The 20,144-nt window shown below is 41.8% G+C and overlaps 1 protein-coding gene across 5 annotated transcripts in view; it reads right to left on the bottom strand.

Moving 5' to 3' along the window:
- The window catches only part of reep6 (receptor accessory protein 6), a 147,202-nt gene that overhangs the window by 70,135 nt on the left and 56,923 nt on the right, over positions 1–20,144 (bottom strand). For all 5 annotated transcript variants that reach the window (XM_079673190.1, XM_079673191.1, XM_079673189.1 and 2 more), the window contains exon 2: positions 9,547–9,640. In XM_079673190.1, the coding sequence (XP_079529316.1) occupies positions 9,547–9,640 (94 nt within the window). The remainder of the gene's footprint in view (positions 1–9,546; positions 9,641–20,144) is intronic.

The following is a 20,144-nucleotide window of genomic DNA, read 5'->3' as shown; positions in this document are numbered from 1 at the left end:
GACGGGGCGATTCTATTTTAACCGCTGCCGACAGGGGGCGAAAGAGACGAGTGAGCGAAACAGGGAGAGAAACACAGAAGAAGAGACGAGAGAGCGGCAGAGAGAAGCGGAGAGGAAAGTGAGTGAAGAGAAGAGTTAGCGATACAGGGAGAGAAGCGGAGAGGAGAGTGAACAGGCGTGTTAGCGGGAGACAGGGAGAGACAAATAATTACACTTGGCGCTCTCCAAGAAGAGGACAGTGAGAACAGAGCTTTTAACCCTGAGTGGACGGACTCATTCATGTTCATCCTGCTCACTGGGAGCACAGAACCAGTGTGTCTCATTTGTTCAGAGACCGTGGCACTCATTAAAAGTGCCAATACGCCACTATGAGACAAAACACAAAGTGTTTGACCAAACATTCCCTCTCAAGTCAGAACTGAGGTCACAAAAAATAAGTAGTCTCAGAGCCCAATATGATCAGTCCACCAGGATCAAAATTAAAACTAAATATCGTTCCAGAGCAGGCTAACCGAGGCTAACCAATGAGCACCTGCATGTGTGTATGAGAATGGCCCTGACACCATTTCAGCCCAGATTTAAACTCCTGGCAGGACAAGCTCAAACTCAATTCTCGCACTGAATTAAAACAAAGTGAGAGAGGGACTGCAATATAAGAGGGAAAAAAAGAGAAACTTTAAAACTGTTCAATTGTTATGATGTGTAAAGACTGATATTGTTCTATAATCGTCTGAAACTGTTAAGTCATGATGTGAAACGGTTAACAAAGAATAAGGGAAACTCAAGCTGCTGCTACACTTTATTTTATTTATCTAAAATCAAGCGCTTTTAAGATGCACATATTTTGAAAAGCTATTTTCCCTATTTTATTTTTAAATTCAGCCAGAGAGGAACATTACACATATCCACAGTATTTACTGTATATCTGTAGAGTTCAATGTTAATTGACAATACATATTGTTTGTTTTTGAATATATATCACATTAATTCATAAAGCAAGTTAGACATTTTGATGTTCCGGATCTTTGCATGGGGACATTTTCTCTAACTGGACCTCGTTGAATTTTAGTTGAATACCCCTGCTGTATAGGAACAGAAAATATGCCATTTCAGCTATCTTTACTATAAAATGATTGGAATCATACAGATAATACATTTATAGCACAGACCATTTGAGAAATATTAATATGTATTTCATTTTATTGTTATTTCTATTTTTACTTTTCATCAAGACAGGTGAGGCACTGCCTTACCTGCCTCCCCTCACGTCCCTGCTAGGAAGTACAAAGTAGTAATTCGGTTGAAACAAAATGAGACAGATGGTATTTTACAGTTAATTAACGTGTTAACGGAGAAAGTCAGGTAAAAGTAGTTCTGGGGCCTCATTTATAAAGGGTGCGTACGCACAAAAGATGGTGTACGCCAGTTTCTACGCACTGTTTGTGATTTATATAAAACTAACTTGACGGGAAAATGTGCGGTCCTCCACGCAAATTCGGACCCATGCGTACGCACTAAGCACAAAAACGGGAGAGACGAGAAACTGCGACACCGTTGGCAGAAGGAAGAATGGAGAGAAATATGTGGAAATAATACCATAAATAAAATGTTACCTCTCATTTATCATATATGAAGAATTCATCTTCAAACATTGATTAAAGACAATCTTAAAATGATTTAACAAACGCCTGTTTGAGACTCCTCAGTGCACACAAAAACATAACTTGGAGAAATAAATGAGTACGGAAATGTTATTGATCACCCCTCGATTATGTTCTCTTGTTAAGAAATGTATTCTCATAAATGATGCAGTAAGTGTAGTGACCACAATATCCATTTGTTTTTTGTCCTTTGTTTGTGATTCACTCGTGGGGCTGACCGACGAATAGACGCTTGTAGTTTGAGAGAAAAAATATAAATGTCCAGATGCGATTGAAAAGTAAGATAGTTTATTCCAAAAAAGGCAAAAATAAATAAACGTTTTTAAACAAACTATTTGTCCTATAAACTGATATTTCAATGTTAAAAGGCAGAAGAACCAAGCTGTGACGCTCCCAACCAGCAAGGTCTAAAAACTGTTTGCTTCAGTCAGCCACACCAGTAGGCTGCAGCACCTCTCCTTTTATGCTGCAGCATCTCGACCTGCAGAGTAACGCACTCAAATAAAATAAGAAATAATATACACCACAGAATCTCAGGTTATGTACTGTAAAAAGATGAGATAATATAATCTAAGGAAATGGCTCCTACAAGGAGGACAGAATTACTTTAAACTGACGCCGTTTTGCTTTTCTATAGGTTGTAGATACGAGCATGGTTTTATATACTATCACGTTTAATCATGTTTTATGCCGTTCGCCAATAGCCTACTTGATAAGTCGCTCATAAAACACAGGAGGTATGGAAACTAACAACACCATATGTGGTCAATTGTACACTTGATATAACACAACACATTAGTTGTATTTCCTTTAACTGGTGGATATAGAGTTGCTGATTTTTTTTCACCAAGGGAAGCAAATTTCGGCTGGCCTCCTCTCGCAACAGAGAGTGCAATCTAATGTTTCACCATAACATCTAGAGGGGCGCTGTTTCACTCTTTGTAAAATACTCAATGAGAATGGGGGAGAGACCGTGGGAGAGACGGACCGGCAGCAACACAGAACAAAGAATTTCCGAAACTAAACGAAGTGTTTTTATTTATTTATTAAAATTATAACTACAATCCGAAAAAACAGGGGAAGCCTCCAGGAGAAAACGCCACTGAATTCAGATCCAGTCGTCATGACTCCACTCCGGAGGGATTCCCTGATAATTTCTTACAGTTTCTCATCAAGGGGGGGGTCTCCTGTCCTCGGTACAAACACACTGCCTGATGAAGGCTATGTGTATTTATTTTGTCATTAACCTTTTTCGGACAACTTATTTATTTATTTTGGTGACGATCCGACCTCCATGCTGCTACTCTGGTTCAAACTGCATCCACCAAACAATTTGATTTATCTCGACCTCCCCAAAAGAACCAAAATCTGACACGGTGTGAGATGTATTTTTTAGCTGTTCTGTCGTCATTTCCTGCAATCTTCTTCATAAAGTCCGTAAAAATGAATGAATGAATGAATGAATGGGCGTTTCTTTGACTATTTATAGTCAAATATGGGCGTTACATGAAGCCCGCAAAAGCTGCACCGCATTTCGAGTTGATTGTGATTTATAAAGGGAAACCGGCGTAGGATGAGCTGTACGCAGTCTTTTATGAATCAGTGTTGGTGCGTATTTATTTGCTTTGTCCTACGTAAGCAACTTTCCCACGCCAATCCTACGCAAGGCTTTATAAATGATGCCCCTGGTCTGGACCAAAATAAGACTTTTAGTGGAGGAGCGGGAGATAATCAACGCCAGCGCCCCCTTACAAAACTGAGATAATGCCCAATTAAGGTGATGAGGTGCAGAAAAATCTGAACCGGCATCAAGGATTTGGGCCCTCACACGAGAAATGTTCATTATTATTTTCAATAGTCCATGGATGCATATTAATAGAATGTGTAGGTCCAAACACATTTAAATGTAAGCTGATATGAAGAGGCGATATGGCAGCGTGAATATGTTTACATTATAATATAATATATTCATAATAATAATAATAATAATAATAATAATAATTCCTCTTTCAGACATTTTATGACTCTGTTGTGGCATCAGCCATTTTCTATGGTGTGGCCTGCTGGGGCAGCAACATCTCGGCTGCTGACAAAAAGATACTGAACAGACTGGTAAGGAAGGCCAGCTCTGTCCTGGGGAGTCGTCTGTGTCATGTTGTTCAATAATACACGTGAGTTCAACTGTCACAATTACGTGTCTCTTTATTGGTACCTCACATGCTAGAACACACCTAGCTCACATGCTCCGTTACCCTAACATGTTGTCTCCCTATGACGTCACTGAACCGTGCCCGTAAGGCTTCACTCCTATTGGCTAACACACACACATATATACAATAACACCACATCTCCCTTTTTATGAATCAATGGGTAGACTGCCATTGACTCCACAGACCTTAGAGGATTTTTCTGCCTCTGTAGGGTGGAAGGTCTGTTCCTATCTGAACCAGATATAAAATAACAGTTAACTCCAGACCTTCATGAACTAAATGGAACCCTATGATATTTTGTGTATTACACAACATTAATGCACAACATTAATAATAACCAGTTTCTGTTACTCTCTTATAAGACTCTATATAATATCTCTTAGGCTTCTGGTTGTTTACAATTCCAACCTAGCCGGTCTCACCACGGCTCTCCCAGACCTGGTTCTCGGGGTAGGTGGCAGATCTTGAACACCGGGCTCCGGAGGTTCTGCAACACGCTGCTCTGGAACACCTCCTGAATGCTGCTCAGCTGCATCCCTGCCGCTCTGCTCTGACGAGGAGTACATGGGGATGAGATGATGGCGATTACGCTGGACTGTCCCATGAGGTCCCTCAAGAATGTAGGAACGCGGCGTGTTGTGACTTCCCATAACCGTTCCACTCGCCTTCTGATCCGTGACCCAAACCTCTTTTCCCGGTGCAAGCCTCTCGAGACTTCTCACTCAATGACGCAGGTTGTACCGCTGTGCATCCTTTATTCTCCTCTCTCTTTCTCGCAGAACCACAGCCTTTCTGTCGGGAAGAGCAGGATCCAGCAGGGCTGGTAATGTTGGCACCGTCGTGCGAAGCCTCCTCCCCATGAGAAGTTGTGCAGGGCTATACCCGTTTTGTAGTGGGGTGGTTCTGTAAGCCAGCAGAGCCAGATATGGGTCTGCTGCTTTCTTAAGGAGACTCTTTACAGTCTTTACAGCCCGTTCTGCCTCACCGTTGCTCTGTGGATATTTCGGGCTGCTGGTGACGTGTTTAAATCCATACGACTCTGCAAACTCTTCAAATGCCCTTCCCGAGAACTGCGGCCCGTTGTCTGTGACCAGCGTCTCAGGGATACCATGTCGTGCAAAGATGGATTTGAGATGGTGGATCACATCTGTTGATTTTGTGGGTGTCAGCAAAGCCATTTCCACATACCTTGATGCATAATCCACTACCAGCAGATATGACTTGCTTCCAAGCATAAACAAGTCGGCACTCAGTTTCTGCCATGGTCGGCCTGGGTATTGTGTTGGCATCAGCGGCTCTTTGGGGTTCTGTCTCTCTTTGCTGCATGTCCGGCAGTTGAGAACCGCCTCATTCAGCTGCTGACTTAGCCCTGGCCACCATACAGACTGTCGGGCACGCTCCCTACACTTCACCACTCCTTGGTGACCTTCATGTAGTCTGGCGAGCACATCATTTCTCATTGTTGCGGGGATGACGAGTCTGTCCCCCTTTAACAGTAGTCCGTCCTTTACAGTTATGAACGCTTGTTCCGCCAAGTATAACTTTATGGCTGGTTCGCTGTTGCTGTGTGCTGGCCATTTCTCTTCACACAGCTGCATCACTCTTCCGCACACACTGTCCTTTGCCAACTGCTCTTTTAGCTCTTCCAGTTAAGCTGTGCTTGCTGGCAAACTGTTGATAATCATGTCCACATAGATATTCGTGATCTCAAGGAACTCTTTTTCATCTGGTGTGGAGTCTCTTTTCACAGGTGCACGTGACAGTGTATCAGCCGTCCACAGGCTTTTCCCTGGCACATGTGTGATTGAGTAGGAATAACGCATCAGGCGCATCCGGAAACGTTGAATCCGTGGGGGAAGCGCATCCAATGCCTGAGATCCCAGGAGACTCAGTAGAGGTTTATGATCCATTTCCAGCTCAAAGTGTCTACCGATGAGAAAGTTGCGAAACCTTTCACAAGCCCAGGTTAAGCCTAAAGCTTCCTTTTCTACCTGTGATTATCTCTGCTCCGTCTGTGTGAGAGAACGTGACCTATAGGCTACCGGTCTCCAATCCTCTTCCCATTTCTGCAGAAGCACACTCCCCAAGCCGTATGATGATGCATCTGCTGAGACCTTGGTTTCTCTGTTTGTGTCATACATGGCTAGCACTGGTGGAGATATCAGAGAGTCTTTCAGATCTTGGAAGGCTCTGGCCTGATTGATGTCCCACAGCCAGCAGTTTTTTTTAGAGAGCAGGTCTCGAAGTGGCTTGTCTCGCTCTGCTTTCTGCGGTATGAACTTCCCCAGCTGGTTGACCATGCCTAGAAAGCTCCTCAGCTCGCTCACATTTTTCGGCTCTTCCATTTTCCTTACCGCCTCTGTCTTGCTCGGGTCTGGTCTAATGCCACTAGCAGTGATCACATGGCCCAGGTATGTCACCTCCTGTTTGGATATGTCGCACTTTTCCACATTCAAGGTGATTCCTGCCTTTTGGATCTTCTCCAGCACAGCATACAGACGAGCGTCATGCTCCTCCTGTGTTTGGCCCCACACCAGTACATCGTCCATGTGACAGACAACCCCCTCTATTCCCTCGGTTACCTCAGTTGTCATCCTGTTTTGGAAATGCTCAGGGGCTGCGGCTATGCCGAAAGGTAGCCGATTGAAGTGGTATCGGCCAAAGGGTGTAATGAACGTTGTGTACTTGGCTGAGCCTTTTGTTAGAGGTATTTGCCAAAACCCCATGGTTGCATCCAAATTGCTGAATATTTTGGCTCCAGACAGCTTTCCCAGTGTTTCTTCCACTGAAGGTAGAATGTACTTTTCTCGACACACAGACTCGTTCAGTTTAGTTAGATCCCTCACATATGCAAACCTCCCCTGTCTTTTTAGGCGCCACCACCATGCCAGCGCACCACTCTGTAGGCTCCTCAACTCTGCTGATCACCCTCAGGTCTTCCATGCGGGACAGTTCCTCTTTGACTTTGTCCATCAGTGGCAGTGGAATCCTTCTAGGCGTCTTCAGAGAAAACGGTTGAGCCCCTGGTGTCAGCTTAATGGCATATGGCTGCCGCACCTCTCCAAGACCGCTGCATACTGTTGGGTAAGTAGTCTTTAGCGTGTCCATAGTGACGTTGTCTAGTCGTGCCACTAGCTTCAGCGCTACACTGGCAGGCCTCCCGAGCAATGCTGTTTGCAAGCGTTGAATGACATACACATCCTCCGTAAGTTCTCTCTCTCCTTTCTTCAGCAGCATACTAGCAAAGCCCACTACGTCTAAAGGATTTTTCCCTGGACCCCAAAATGGCTTCCTTGGCTTTTGAAGAGCTGGTGGAGCTTTGTGCTTATAGACCTCCTTAAACACGGAGTGAGGAATGACTGTAACATCAGCCCCAGTGTCAATTTTGAACTGCACGCTTTTGTTGTTAATGTCAATGTCTGCCATCCACGGATCATTGTCGGCCTCAATGCTGCCTAAGAGCAACTTTCCTCTTCTTCATTAATCTCATGCACGCTTTTAGCTGCTTTACACACACGCATATAATGTCCCATTTTCCCACATGCATGGCCTTTTACATCCTTGACTGGACACTCAGTCTTTACATGTGAAGGAGAACAACCACAGTTATAACACTTTGCATCATTACCCTTGTTGTACTGTGGCTTGGCTTGGTAGCTATTAGCAGATTTAGCTTTGTTTTTAGCATATTTGCTACTGCTCTTAAACACTCTGTCCACTGATTTAGCGTCACATGCCTCAGTTCTATCATCACCTCGCAGAGAAGAATGTTGCCGTTTCACCTCTTCACTCTGCCGAGCCATGGTAATAGCTTTTCCCAAGGTAAGGTCTGAGTCCAGTTGCATCCGTTCAGACAGCCGCTTATCCGTCAATCCCACAACAAGCCTGTCTCGAATGAGTTCATCATGTAGCACGCCGTAGCTACAATGCTCCGCTAGTGCATATAGAGCTGTGACGAACGAGTCCACTGGTTCACCTTCTCCCTGTCTGCGCATATTAAACTTTGGCCGCTCATATATGACATTTTTCTCGACAACGAAGAAGCCTTGAAAGCCATCCCGCATACCTTGGTAAGTGTCTCTCTGAGCCGCTGTGAGAGTCAATCCACGTAAAATTTCATCTGCTTCATCTCCCATGCAGTATATCAATGTTTTGACTTGATTCTCTTCTGAGCTACTGTTCAGATTACTTGCCAGGCGAAATCTCTCGAACCGCCGTATCCATTTGGCCCATTCCTGCGGTCTTGAAAAGTCGAAAGGCTCCGGTGGCTGGATGCTAAACGTAGCACTCGGTCCCGCCGCGGGTCGCGCTGCATCTCCGTTAGCATTCTCGTCTGCCATGTCCTCTTTCTTCCCTTTTCACCGTCAATTGTCTCCAAACAATACTTTTTCCCGGTCAAACTCCACGTACTGTCGACAGGACTTCTGACACCATGTGGTGTTGTTCAATAATACACGTGAGTTCAACTGTCACAATTACGTGTCTCTTTATTGGTACCTCACATGCTAGAACACACCTAGCTCACATGCTCCGTTACCCTAACATGTTGTCTCCCTATGACGTTACTGAACCGTGCCCGTAAGGCTTCACTCCTATTGGCTAACACACACACATATATACAATAACACCACACTCTGGACACCGTGGAGGTGGTGGGAGACAGGGGAATGGCAGCCAAGCTGTCCTCCCTGTTGGACAATGTGTCCCACCCCCTCCAGGACACCCTGTCCTCACTGTGCAGCTCCTTCAGCGACAGGCTGCTGTCAGACTAGACTGTACAACCAGCACAGCCCCTAGTAGACCCCCCCCCCAAACACACACACACAGAACAACAGACTATAACACCCCTTGCTGTTAAATACCAACCAACTATGTGCAATATGTGTTATATGTGCAATATATATAGATATATATATATATCTATATATATGCCGTTAATAACTGCAATATATACCTGGCTGCTAAATCCTGAGAACTGTTACAGGATGTGTATTTTGTAAATTGTGTAACTTTTTATTTTATATTATATATTTTTTTAACTTTAATACTTTTTAATGCATGTAACATATGTAACATTAAGATGTCTGCGGCTCTTTTTCTACTCTAACAAATGTACATTTCCCCTCTGTCTAATAAAGGTATTCTGATTCTGATATTCTGAAACATGCGTGTTTGCAGTAATGTTACACATTTACTCTTTTCAATGATCGAGACAAATATATCTGCTTTAACTATGTTTTATTCAGGTCAGTGAAATTCAAGATACACATGTTACATATCAGATTTCTACCGTGAGCCCACCCTCGGAAATCAAATGCCCACCCATGGATTTCCGTGTCTTTGAAAAAGGATAAGGTGTAAACTGGCATAAAATGGAAGAATTAAGTACAAGTAAAACTGTACTTAATTACCACTGGCATCGGCATGCATGTATAACTGATACATGTGACAGAGACAGAGTGGCCAATAGCAGAAACCAGAACAGTCAAATATTTGTTTAATGTTGGCATTTGTCTCAGGGGACTCATAGTTTTTGCTCTATCAAAATTGTGACAGACAGTCTCTTTCAGCCTTGTGTGTGAAGGCAGGTTAAAAACGTTTCAGGATTATTTCATGTATTTATGAGTGCAGGAAAGACAACAAACAGGTCTGTATCTTAATAAAAAGATACTCACGAATAATATGCTGGATAGACAAAACCAATCATGTTGCAGACGAGGGCGGCACCGTATCCATACATCAGGTAGAGTCCTGTCAGCGAGACGGCACCTTAACAAAAACACACAGAGACAGTGTTCATGTCCAGTGAAATATTGCAGCACAACTCGAAATGTTAAACAATCTTGGGTGGCAAAATACGCAGCTGTAGGGTTCTTTACCTTTGGAAGTTGTAAATTGACTCCTGATGCCTTTAGTTGACTATTATTCAATTATTCATATGATTATGTTCTAAAAATGTATAAGAGTTACTAATCCGCACTTAAGATGTGCAATCTTGCTCTACACTTTTTAAATCCATGCATCTGAAAGCTGTCAGTTCACTTGTAAACTGAACTGACAGGGGGGCGCCAAAGATCGCAGGGGGGGCCACCAGGCCTCAGATGATTTGAGGCTTGTCACTAAAAGCCTTGTCTTACATTACAATAAAATATTAAAAATAATTGATTAATTAATTTGAATAACAATTCAAGTTAGTAGCTATTAAAGGCATAAAAAGACAGAAATGTATAATTCTTTCTTTAATAGAACACTTCCTTCTGCCCGTAAAGTGTCCAAACCGGGCTTTTCTGAATAAGCGCATTTTTAAAAACATAGTCATTGTCCATGCCGGTTTCAGTTGGATTATTTGTCACAGTTGCTCCGATCAGATCGGTCTCCTCCATTTTGTAGATTATTTACGACTTTTGAATCCACATAAACACATCGGCAAAATCCGGTTTACTTTGAGCATGTGTTTTAAACAGTTTAATCCCTCTGTGAATTGTTTCCACTTCCGCGCCGTCCTTTCATTTCTTCATACAGCGGGAATCCAAATGAATTAATCCTGAGTCCAACAACCATCAAAGTCACTCCAATAATGCTCCTTAATTACGCTTTCATCCTCCTTTAACAAAATACTTCACATTCATCCAGTTTGTGAAAGTAGTTTTAGCATTTTTGAGACTTTTAAACTTTAATTGCCCCGTGTGTGTGTGTGTGGGGGGGGGGGGCACAACTTCCAACAGGAGTCATTTGGGGGGGCTCTTGGGAAAAAAGATTGGGAACAACTGATCTAAGCGGCTACAACATGGATGTAAAACCAAGCTGTTTTATACAGAGTAAATATGAGTAAGGAGTAAATTAGGAGTCACACCTTACAGCTAGTTAAAGTTAGGATGGCACTTTAGACATCTATGGTAAGTTAACATCTATCAGAGGGTTACAAATATATCAAGGCCGGATGAAGTACTTAAAGGAGGTGAGCTTGGGCTGCCGCTGGCGGCCTTCATGAGAGATTCACTGCCAGTACACAAGTTTGAGTCACTAATGGGTCACTCAAAATGTGCCACCTGAAGACATGCCACCCATTCCTCAACCATGGCATCACCCTCTAAGGTGAGATTGAGAAAGCGGTGAAGAAGGAAAGGACAGCTACAACAACTTACCTGAAATTGACAACTTAATTGACACATGTGCAAAAAAAAAAGTCCTACATGAACAATTCATGAGCAAGTCTCAAGTCTTCACCTACAAGTATCAAGCAAGTCCCAAGTCACTGTGATGAGAGTCAAGCAAGCCAAGTCAAGTCATTGCTCAGGTCAAGTCATACAAAATTATGATGAATAAGCCCAGTTTCCGCATTTAAATCAGTTAAAAGACAGTGGTTATGAAAATGGATTCAACCCACACTATGATCTTCATTACATACACAGTTAATCATTTGAAATCTAATTTAGACCGATGAAAATCATATTAGATTCATATTAACCCCAGAACTGCAGACAATAGAGCTAGGACTCAAAAAGTCTGTTCAAAAAGGCAGAATTCCAGGTAAGAAAATCATATATGGCATTTGCCATTACACATATTTAATTTACATTTCTGTTAACACTAGAACCGCCAACAGCGTCAGCACCTACATAGATATCATTTTCAAATAATTTCATTTGTTCCTCTTCATAATTTCCTTATAAACTAAGTAGGACGATTTAGAACTCACTTAATTGGGTTAATTTTGAAATTGCTTCAGTTTATCATCATATTAGATCAAAAAGTTCCGATTCTTTTTACAATAAATCAAAGAATGATGCACTGCTACAAACAAAAACAACATAATTAAAAAATGTAAACAAACTAATAAAAGTAGATGAACTACATTATTCAACAGTTTACAGTAACTTCTGGAAATTCTCTCTCTCTCTCTCTCTCTCTCGACGTAGTACCCCTCACTGCAATGCGCAGTACCACAGGCCCCTCCTTCTCAACCTCAAGATCGCCCCTCCTTCTCAACCTTTGAGGCACGTGACGTCCCGACTCCCGTGTTGTGTACTTACCCAGTCACAAAAGTAACATATTATATCTTATATTATTAATATATATATAATTCTGATGTCTGTGGTTATGTAAACATTCCCTGATAAACGTTATTTCAGCGTCAATAAATTAGTGTTAATCCCAGTGTGTTTAGTGTGCAACATCACATGTCATGTACTTACCCAGTCACAAAAGTAACATATTATATCTTATATTATTAATATATATATAATTCAGATGTCTGTGGTTATTTAAACATTCCCTGATAAATGTTATTTCAGCATCAATAAATGAGTGTTAATCCCAGTGTGTTTAGTGTGCAACATCACATGTTATTTCACCTTCAATTCACGGTTTTCAAAACGTTAGCCACATGCTAATGCTAACCGGAAATGAAGAATTTTCAGAATAAAAGTGTTAAGTTAATAGTTAGTGTGAACTTCCGGTTTTTTCAGAATAAAACTGCTTTATATTAAAACCCTGTATTTAATTTAAATTACGTCATATCAACATTGATTTTAATTTCTTACAGTAGGAGAGGTTTTGGTGTTTAGGTTTGGGAGGGAGGAAGGAAGATTAGGATTAGGTAAAAAGGCAGGGAGTGGTTAGGGTTAGGATGGGGGGAAGGGAAGGGTTAGATTGAAGGGAGGGAAGAGAAATGCTACCCCGGAAACAGGATGCAACGTGTCATCAGTGAAGCTCGTCACGTGCCTCAAAGGTTGAGAAGGAGGGGCCGTCCCGTCACGTGTCTCAAAGGTTGAGAAGGAGGGGCGATCTTGAGGTTGAGAAGGAGGGGCGTGTGGTACTGCGCACTGCAGTGAGGGTCTTCTCCTCCTGACAGCCCGTTAGTATCAGGGTTAGTCAAAATGAATCCCTTGGCGGTTCTAGTGTTCATTTACCGTTTTGTCTTCTCTTTGCTTAATCGATTTGAAACCAAGTCTAACGTAGCTTAAACTTAACGTTAGCTTTCTAGCTAACACAACACGTGCACGTATCTTTCTCTGTGGGGTTTTTTGTAGTGACGAATGAAGTTGGATGTTGTGGTGGTCCTGTCACCGATCTTTATGCTGCAGACCCTGCATACCGCTGTTCTTTTTTATTAGCGTCATCGACAACATAATCCTTGAATCCAAACTTGACTATTTTTGGAGTAATGCTAGCCGCTGCCATGTTAACTGACACTCCTGCCTTCTAGTGGGTTGCCAGGTTTGCGCGCATAGCGCTATAATCACCCAATCACATTTCGAAAAAACTAAACGTGATATCTCAATACAAAAACAAACGCAAATATTTAATTTTAAACAGTCAAGTCCTTTCAAGTCATCTGTCTCAAGCTTAAGTCAAGTCTCAAGTCATGAATACCAAGTCAAAGTCAAGTCAAGTCTTTTATCAATGTTAGTCAAGCAAGTCTCAAGTCCAAAAATATGCGACTCGAGCCGGACTCGAGTCAAGTCATGTGACTCGAGTCCCCACCTCTGGAGATGCTTAGTACATACAAGCATGATATGGCATCAGAATCAAGCCGCAAAGAAGGAAGGATGAGACCTGTATGTCTTTTTCCTGGATTTAGCCAATGCTTTTGGATCTGAAAATTATCAACAACATCAGCAAAATCACAGACCAGAGGTCCCATATGAACGCAACACTCAATCCAATGGTGTCGGAGATGCCAGTCGAAAAATTGGGGTGATGTCATAATGCAATACTCAAAGACTCCGACCAGAGCGACCAACTGAGGAGAGACAAGACCATACTCCCTGTGGCAAGTTAAAACTGTGGGGCTTACATTTGTGATTGATCCCCCATCTGATGTGGCCTGTAACACTCTACGGGTTACCCATCACCAAAGTTGAGAAGCTGGAGAAAACAGTCAATTTGTACATCAAGAAGTGGCTTGGGCGGGCAGCGGGTGTAGGCAGAACGATGCTCAAAGTGAGCCCCACAAGCCGAGCAGGGCGAGTGGACAGCATGGTAAAAACCTGGAGCAATAAAAACATACCTGGAGGAATCTTTGGGAGATGGAATTTGGCAGACTTAGCTTCATCATTAGATCCACCAGTAGGGTTGTGCAATTAATCTTATTTTAATCTTGATTACGATTTTGGCTTGCAACGATTACGAAAATAACGTAATCTAAATAAAACGATTATTTTGCTGTGTGCGCTTTCGCCACTCCCTAAAAGCCCTCTCGTCCAGGTTTTGAGTGACAATAGTTGTGAGAGTTCAGCGCAAGCGAAGATGGCAGAAGAAGAGCAATTCGTGAACAAGAAAGGCAAAACAAATTATGCTGTTTGGAAATACTTTGGGTTTAAGGAGTCCGACGTGGAACCAAAAAAAAGTACAGTCCAGCAGGGGCGGATTGGCCATCTGTGTGTTCTGGAGAATCACAGACGGCCGTCCCGGCCCACTTTTTTTATTCTGTACGTTATCATTTCAGTTTCGCTGCCAGGCGACAGAGGTCCACAGTTTCCCCATAGCGAGGCTCGTCCCGCCCCCCTGTTGACAGTTCACGAGCGTGCCCCCTCGACTTCATCCACCACATCACAGTCATCAATTAAGGACACGCTTTACAGAGCAACGGCCTACTTAACCAGCTCGCAAAGACACAAAGATATAACAGATGCCATCACATTCTACATAGCTAAAGACATGGCGAGCCGTCAGGGCCCTCTATGCCTAAGATATTCTAAAAAATAATATTTGAAAACATTAAAAAAAACGTTTTTTTTTTATATTATTATTTTTTGAAATATTTGTTTTGTTATTTTTGTCATTAGTTTTACCAAAATAATTGATTAAATTGTATTTAAAATAACATTTCGAAAGAAAGAAATCCTTTGAATCTGCCTGTTCCGTTTCTGTTTGAATGTGAAGGGTTAAATGAAAGAAGCTCGTCTCTGCGAGTTACTGTGAAGATAGGAGCTGATTGGTGGTCCTGCTATAGTAATTCAATGAGACAGTAATGTCAAATGACAGTACAATTGACCAATCATATCTTCCCTCTACATGGGTGGGCTTTATTTTCGCGGACTTTATGACAAGTTCCTCCAGCTGTGAAGTTTATGCATGTGTATAAAGAGGTGCAGCGACACATCCTAAAGCCCGGAAGTAAGCTGCGCTGGGTTCCCTCAACAAAAAAGCCTGGGGATTTCTCCATAGGATTTTGGAAAATAGCTCGAAATAAGGTCTGTGGAAAACGAACCTGTTAGATAAATGCACGTTTTGTTCAGCCGGATAATATCCACATGTCTACCCTACTTTTATAATTTTCGAATCATAAATCTAATCGATAGATTTATGATCGTTAGATTTATGATTAGCATAAGTTCGTTCATGATGGCTCATGTCAGTCATAGTGATGACCAGAGTTGGGTGTAACGCGTTACAAAGTAACTGCGCGTCCACATCTCCACGTGCAGTGCTGCATAAACATGGCTGAGTCTTTTCATCTGTAAACTCCCTCGGGGCCGCTCGCTCTCTTTTCTTGATCGCCCTCTCACGGGTGAACAGTTCAATGTCCCGCTTCATTGTAGGAATTCTGCCATGTCTCTACCACTTTAGTTTGACCATCTCTGTTACTAAGTTATGGAATACTAAATAAATAAGTAATTGGATACCTTAACGTTACTGCGCTCATAAAGAATGATAAGAATAATGCGTCTTGAACTGGTTTCATTAATTAGTGTCTTGACATTTCACAGACTGTTAGCTTGTTGTGGTAGGCAGGTAGCCTATTTTAGAGCATATAAAAAGAAAGACTTGTGTTATGTCTTCCTTAATGCAATAGTAATTGGGGGTGCAAGTAGAGTCTCGCAGAGGCAAAACTGTGGCTCGCCACTGTAGGTGCGTCGCAGTCTGCGTGATCTGCCTGTAGGGAGGGGTGGGCCGGCCCTGCGAGTAAAGTAACGACTTTATGTAGAGAGTAACGAAGTAGTCTAATATATCACTTTTTTTTTTAAGTAATATGTAATATATTGCTTTTTTTTAGTAACGACCCCATCTCTGGTAATGACTTCGTTGCTAAATTTTTAACCGAGTCATTTTCAAGATTGAGTTACAATGATAAATTGGAGTGGCAAAGGATCAGCTGCATGACCCACCATCAAGTGCTTCATCCAAAAGGACAGGAGGATGGACTTTGTGTTTAAGTGATTTGATCATCAAAGGTAGGCCTAAGTCATTTTCAATGTGGGCCGCCGTGCCGACTTAATTCATTTATAATTGTTACTTGGCTGTGGGTGCCCTGTCATGATACAGATGTAGCACCTCATTTCGGACGCCCCTACCGATGTGGGCCCGTGATCGGCACGGGGTGGGCCCTCGCTGAAAGGAAAAACCCCTGCATGACTTGATACGGCCCCTTGATAAATAAATAAAATTATATATGAAACCAGCTGCAATGGATCATGGATCCACCAGGGGGAGCAGTGATTAAAAAGCTGCCACTGGAACTCATGTGAAATAAACAGCTGATAGATCTACAGGTATCTGATATAGCTGACCTTTATTAAGATCCATATGCCACGGATAGGATCATATTCTGTGCTAAATAAGAGACATGTAATCATTTACTAAAACATCACCATGTTTTTATTCAACAAAGTAATGTTGTTTAATCCACGTTGGCGTACTACAACTAAAAAACCATCGGTTTGTTTTTTCATCAGGAAATGCAGCCTGGCTCAAACAAACAATTTTTAATCATCATCCTCACGATCATTTAATGTATCATATGTTCGCCGAATTGACATGAAAGCACTAATAAATGTGGTTGAATCCACGTGAGTTTATAACAAAAAAATCGGTTTGTTTTTATATCACATCCGACGGGAAGAAATGCAGCACGGCTCTCACTACCGATTTGTAATCATAATTTAATCATCTTCACGATCATTTATGTTTATGTTCGCCGAATTGACATGAAAGCACTGACAAATATGAATATACTGTAGTCAACTTCATTAAAACGTTTTTAACTTGCCCAAACTCAGTAATTCACTAAAAAGAGGTTTATTTTTAATGGAGCCTCGTCATCTCACCATGGGCAAACGGGCTACAATATTATACTATTGTTAATAGTTTACTGTATTATTAGTGTTTAATATTATTGCTATAACAATCACACATTGAGTTCATTGTTGTGCAATGTCAGACTGTTCTTTTTTTTTTAAATAGTCTGAATGAAACGGCAGCTCTCAGGTGATCGGCTGTGTGTGACTCTCTTTGTTTACACACCTAATGGCTCATCAGCCACAGCTCTCTGGTTAATTAATATATATCTCTCTCATCTATAATGTCAGGCATGAATGTCTTAAATCTTTTGGAAATTATCATCTTGTAGTCTACATTAAGTATGGATATTGGCAGTGGCGGCTGGTGGAAAAAATATTTTTGGTGGGGCTGTTGATATAGTGAGTAAAACATTTTTTTTTCTAAAAGCATGGATGATAACTCATACAATAGAGATTTCAAAGGTCTTTTATTTTGAAACTCTACATCAGAATGTCCTGATTTTTTCTGAGTGACTAGATGGGATGTCCTGCTATCACCCTGAAGTGAAATGAGTCTTTGATACTGGACCGTTTTTGTTTTATTCTCATCTAAACACAGAGGGAGGATTTTTTATTCGCGCACCGCAATATCACGTGAGGGCTGGCTTGACTAGGTTTTTCCGAGTGGAGGCTGGCTTGACCGCAGTCTAAACTAGAGAGAGAATCGCTGTCAAGGGGGCTACAACTACAACAAGATGAACATATTTGACCGTGATTTAATTGTAATACACGTTTCAAAATGATGCCGAAGTAACAACATATTGATACCGGATAGTAAAAACCATGAATTAAGGCTTTGACAAGTCTGCAGACAGAAGGCAGGCGAAAAACCTTTTAAAATGCGTGTTTTCTAATGGCGATTTGGCTAAGCTAACGTTGTAAATGCTCCGACCGTCCACACTCACAACAACGGCCTATACAGACATAAATAAACCAGTGACTGTATTTGCCATGACATGGCACAGTTTACTATTGAGACTTTTGCAACGTGCTGGTTGCTGCTGTTTGGCTCGGGGGCAGCGCCCCGTAATGATAAACTAATGCCAAGGGCAAGGCCAGGCAGGAAACATGTGGCTTATCATTAACTTTAGACATCGTAACACAATTTTAAACAAGATTTTATTGTAGATTATACATTTTACTGATACCAATTGTATGATATTTACCTTGTTCATTAAAAATAAAAAATATAAATATTTTTGAAATATATATTTTTTGAAATATATATTTTTTAATTTAATATATTTTTTTATTTTTTTTGTTGTATGTGGGAAGAGGTGGGGCGGCGCCCCTAGCGCCCCTATGGGCCGGCCGCCACTGGATATTGGTCTAAAGCTACTACATAATTATTTATCCTTGCCTTCCTTGGGAATTGTAGTGATAATAGACTCTTTCCATGACGGGGGAGTTTTGTTCTCTTTCATAGTATATTTAAATGATGCCAACAGTAAGGGGCTTAATTCCGATTTGAATATCTTATAAAATTCGGATGGCAGCCCGTCGCTGCCTGGTGACTTACTATTTTTCATTCTACTAATTGCATCCCCCATCTCTTTTTCTGTAATATCTGAGTTCAATAACCTATTCTGTTCTTCTCCTATTTTTTTTTTTTTTTTTTTTTTTTTTCTCTTCAGACATTGCACCAGATAACAAACCGTAAATCAAAACATGTAACAACAAACAACTAAACAAAACGTAACGGGGGAGGGGGGTGGATGCAAGGATGACTTCCTAAGACAGCTGATTGTGACATACACAGGACATTACATACACAATACATTATACATTACACAGGAGATGTCATATTGACAGGGTTAGACAGGAGAGCTGCGGACAGTGAACCGCAATCCTCCTGTCTCCCCTCAAAATCCCCCAGCAGAGAAGCTGCACGCTCCATGTTCAGTAGGTCCAGATACTCCCTCAGCCATGAGTCCCTAGTAAAGCAGGCTGGTTTGCGTTCCTTCCAGTTTAATAGGATGAGTCTTTTTGTGGCTAAACAGCCCAATGTCCAGAGCCGATCGGTAGTCCTTGCAGGATTGCCATCTGGCTTGAGACCCAGTAGACATGCAATGGGACATGTAGGGAAATTAACATTTAAAGATTCAGACAATAAGGATATTACTTCTGACCAAAGTGTTTTTACCGCTGGGCATTCCCAGAGTAGGTGCAACAATGTACCTCGCTTGCCACAATCATGCCAGCATAAATCTCTGTGTTTATTGTCCATCTTGGATTTTGTAACAGGGGTGATGTAAGCTCTATTTAGAATTTTGAACTGTATGATCCTGAATCTTACACATTTAGAAGAGAACATAGCTGACTGCCAAATGGAGTTCCATTGCAAAGCAGACAGAGAGATATTCAAGGTATGCTCCCAGGACAGTTGAACAGGAGAATAGGTATTCGGGGCAGCCCTAGATAATAATTTATAAATGTTAGAGACCACACCTGATGATATGATTGCTTTCTTGAGGCGCTGGTCCTCTTCCATACATGAAGCAGGCATGGCTCCCTCCTTACATTTTGTACTAATAATAGATGCTAGTTGTGCATAGAAAAGACGAGCCTGAGAGACCATACTGATTTTTGAGTTGTTGAAATGGAAAGGTTTGGTCTCTATATATCTGTCCAATTGTAGTAATACCAGCCTTCTGCCAGATATTATTACTTAAAGTGCCTCCTCCTGCAGAAATACAGGGGTTACTCCAAATGGGGCAAGATGGTAAAGAGAGCCCCTCTATGTTGAGTCTCCTGTGCAGTTGCTTTACAATAGAGCATGAAAAGCGGATGATGGTATTATCCATTGAGGGTGGTGGTTTTGGGCAGTACCACATTGATGCCAGAGATATGTTTTGGTTTACAGACATGATGGATTGCTCCAGCCATTGCCAACTGCCTACCGAAGAGGCACTTTTGTACGCCCACGATAATGGATACTTTGCATTGAAGGACAGATAATACTGGAATACATCTGGGACTCCCAAACCTCCCATTGATCTTGGAATGATCAACTTATTATGTGCAATTCTGGGTTTCTTATTATTCCAAAGGAACTGAGTGAATAGGGATTTGATATCTTTAAACCATTTTAGTGGGAATTCAAGAGGGATAGAGGAGATAATATGAGAAAGCCTTGGGAGAACATTCATTTTCAAGGTTTCTGCTCTGCCCCATAGAGAGAGTGGTATGGCCATCCACCTGTTGATGTC

The sequence above is a fragment of the Notothenia rossii genome, assembly GCF_949606895.1.
Source record: "Notothenia rossii genome assembly, chromosome: 1".
NCBI classification, from domain to species: domain Eukaryota; kingdom Metazoa; phylum Chordata; class Actinopteri; order Perciformes; family Nototheniidae; genus Notothenia; species Notothenia rossii.
Note: the sequence above shows the minus strand (reverse complement) of the source record. Positions and strands in the feature narration are given on the sequence as shown.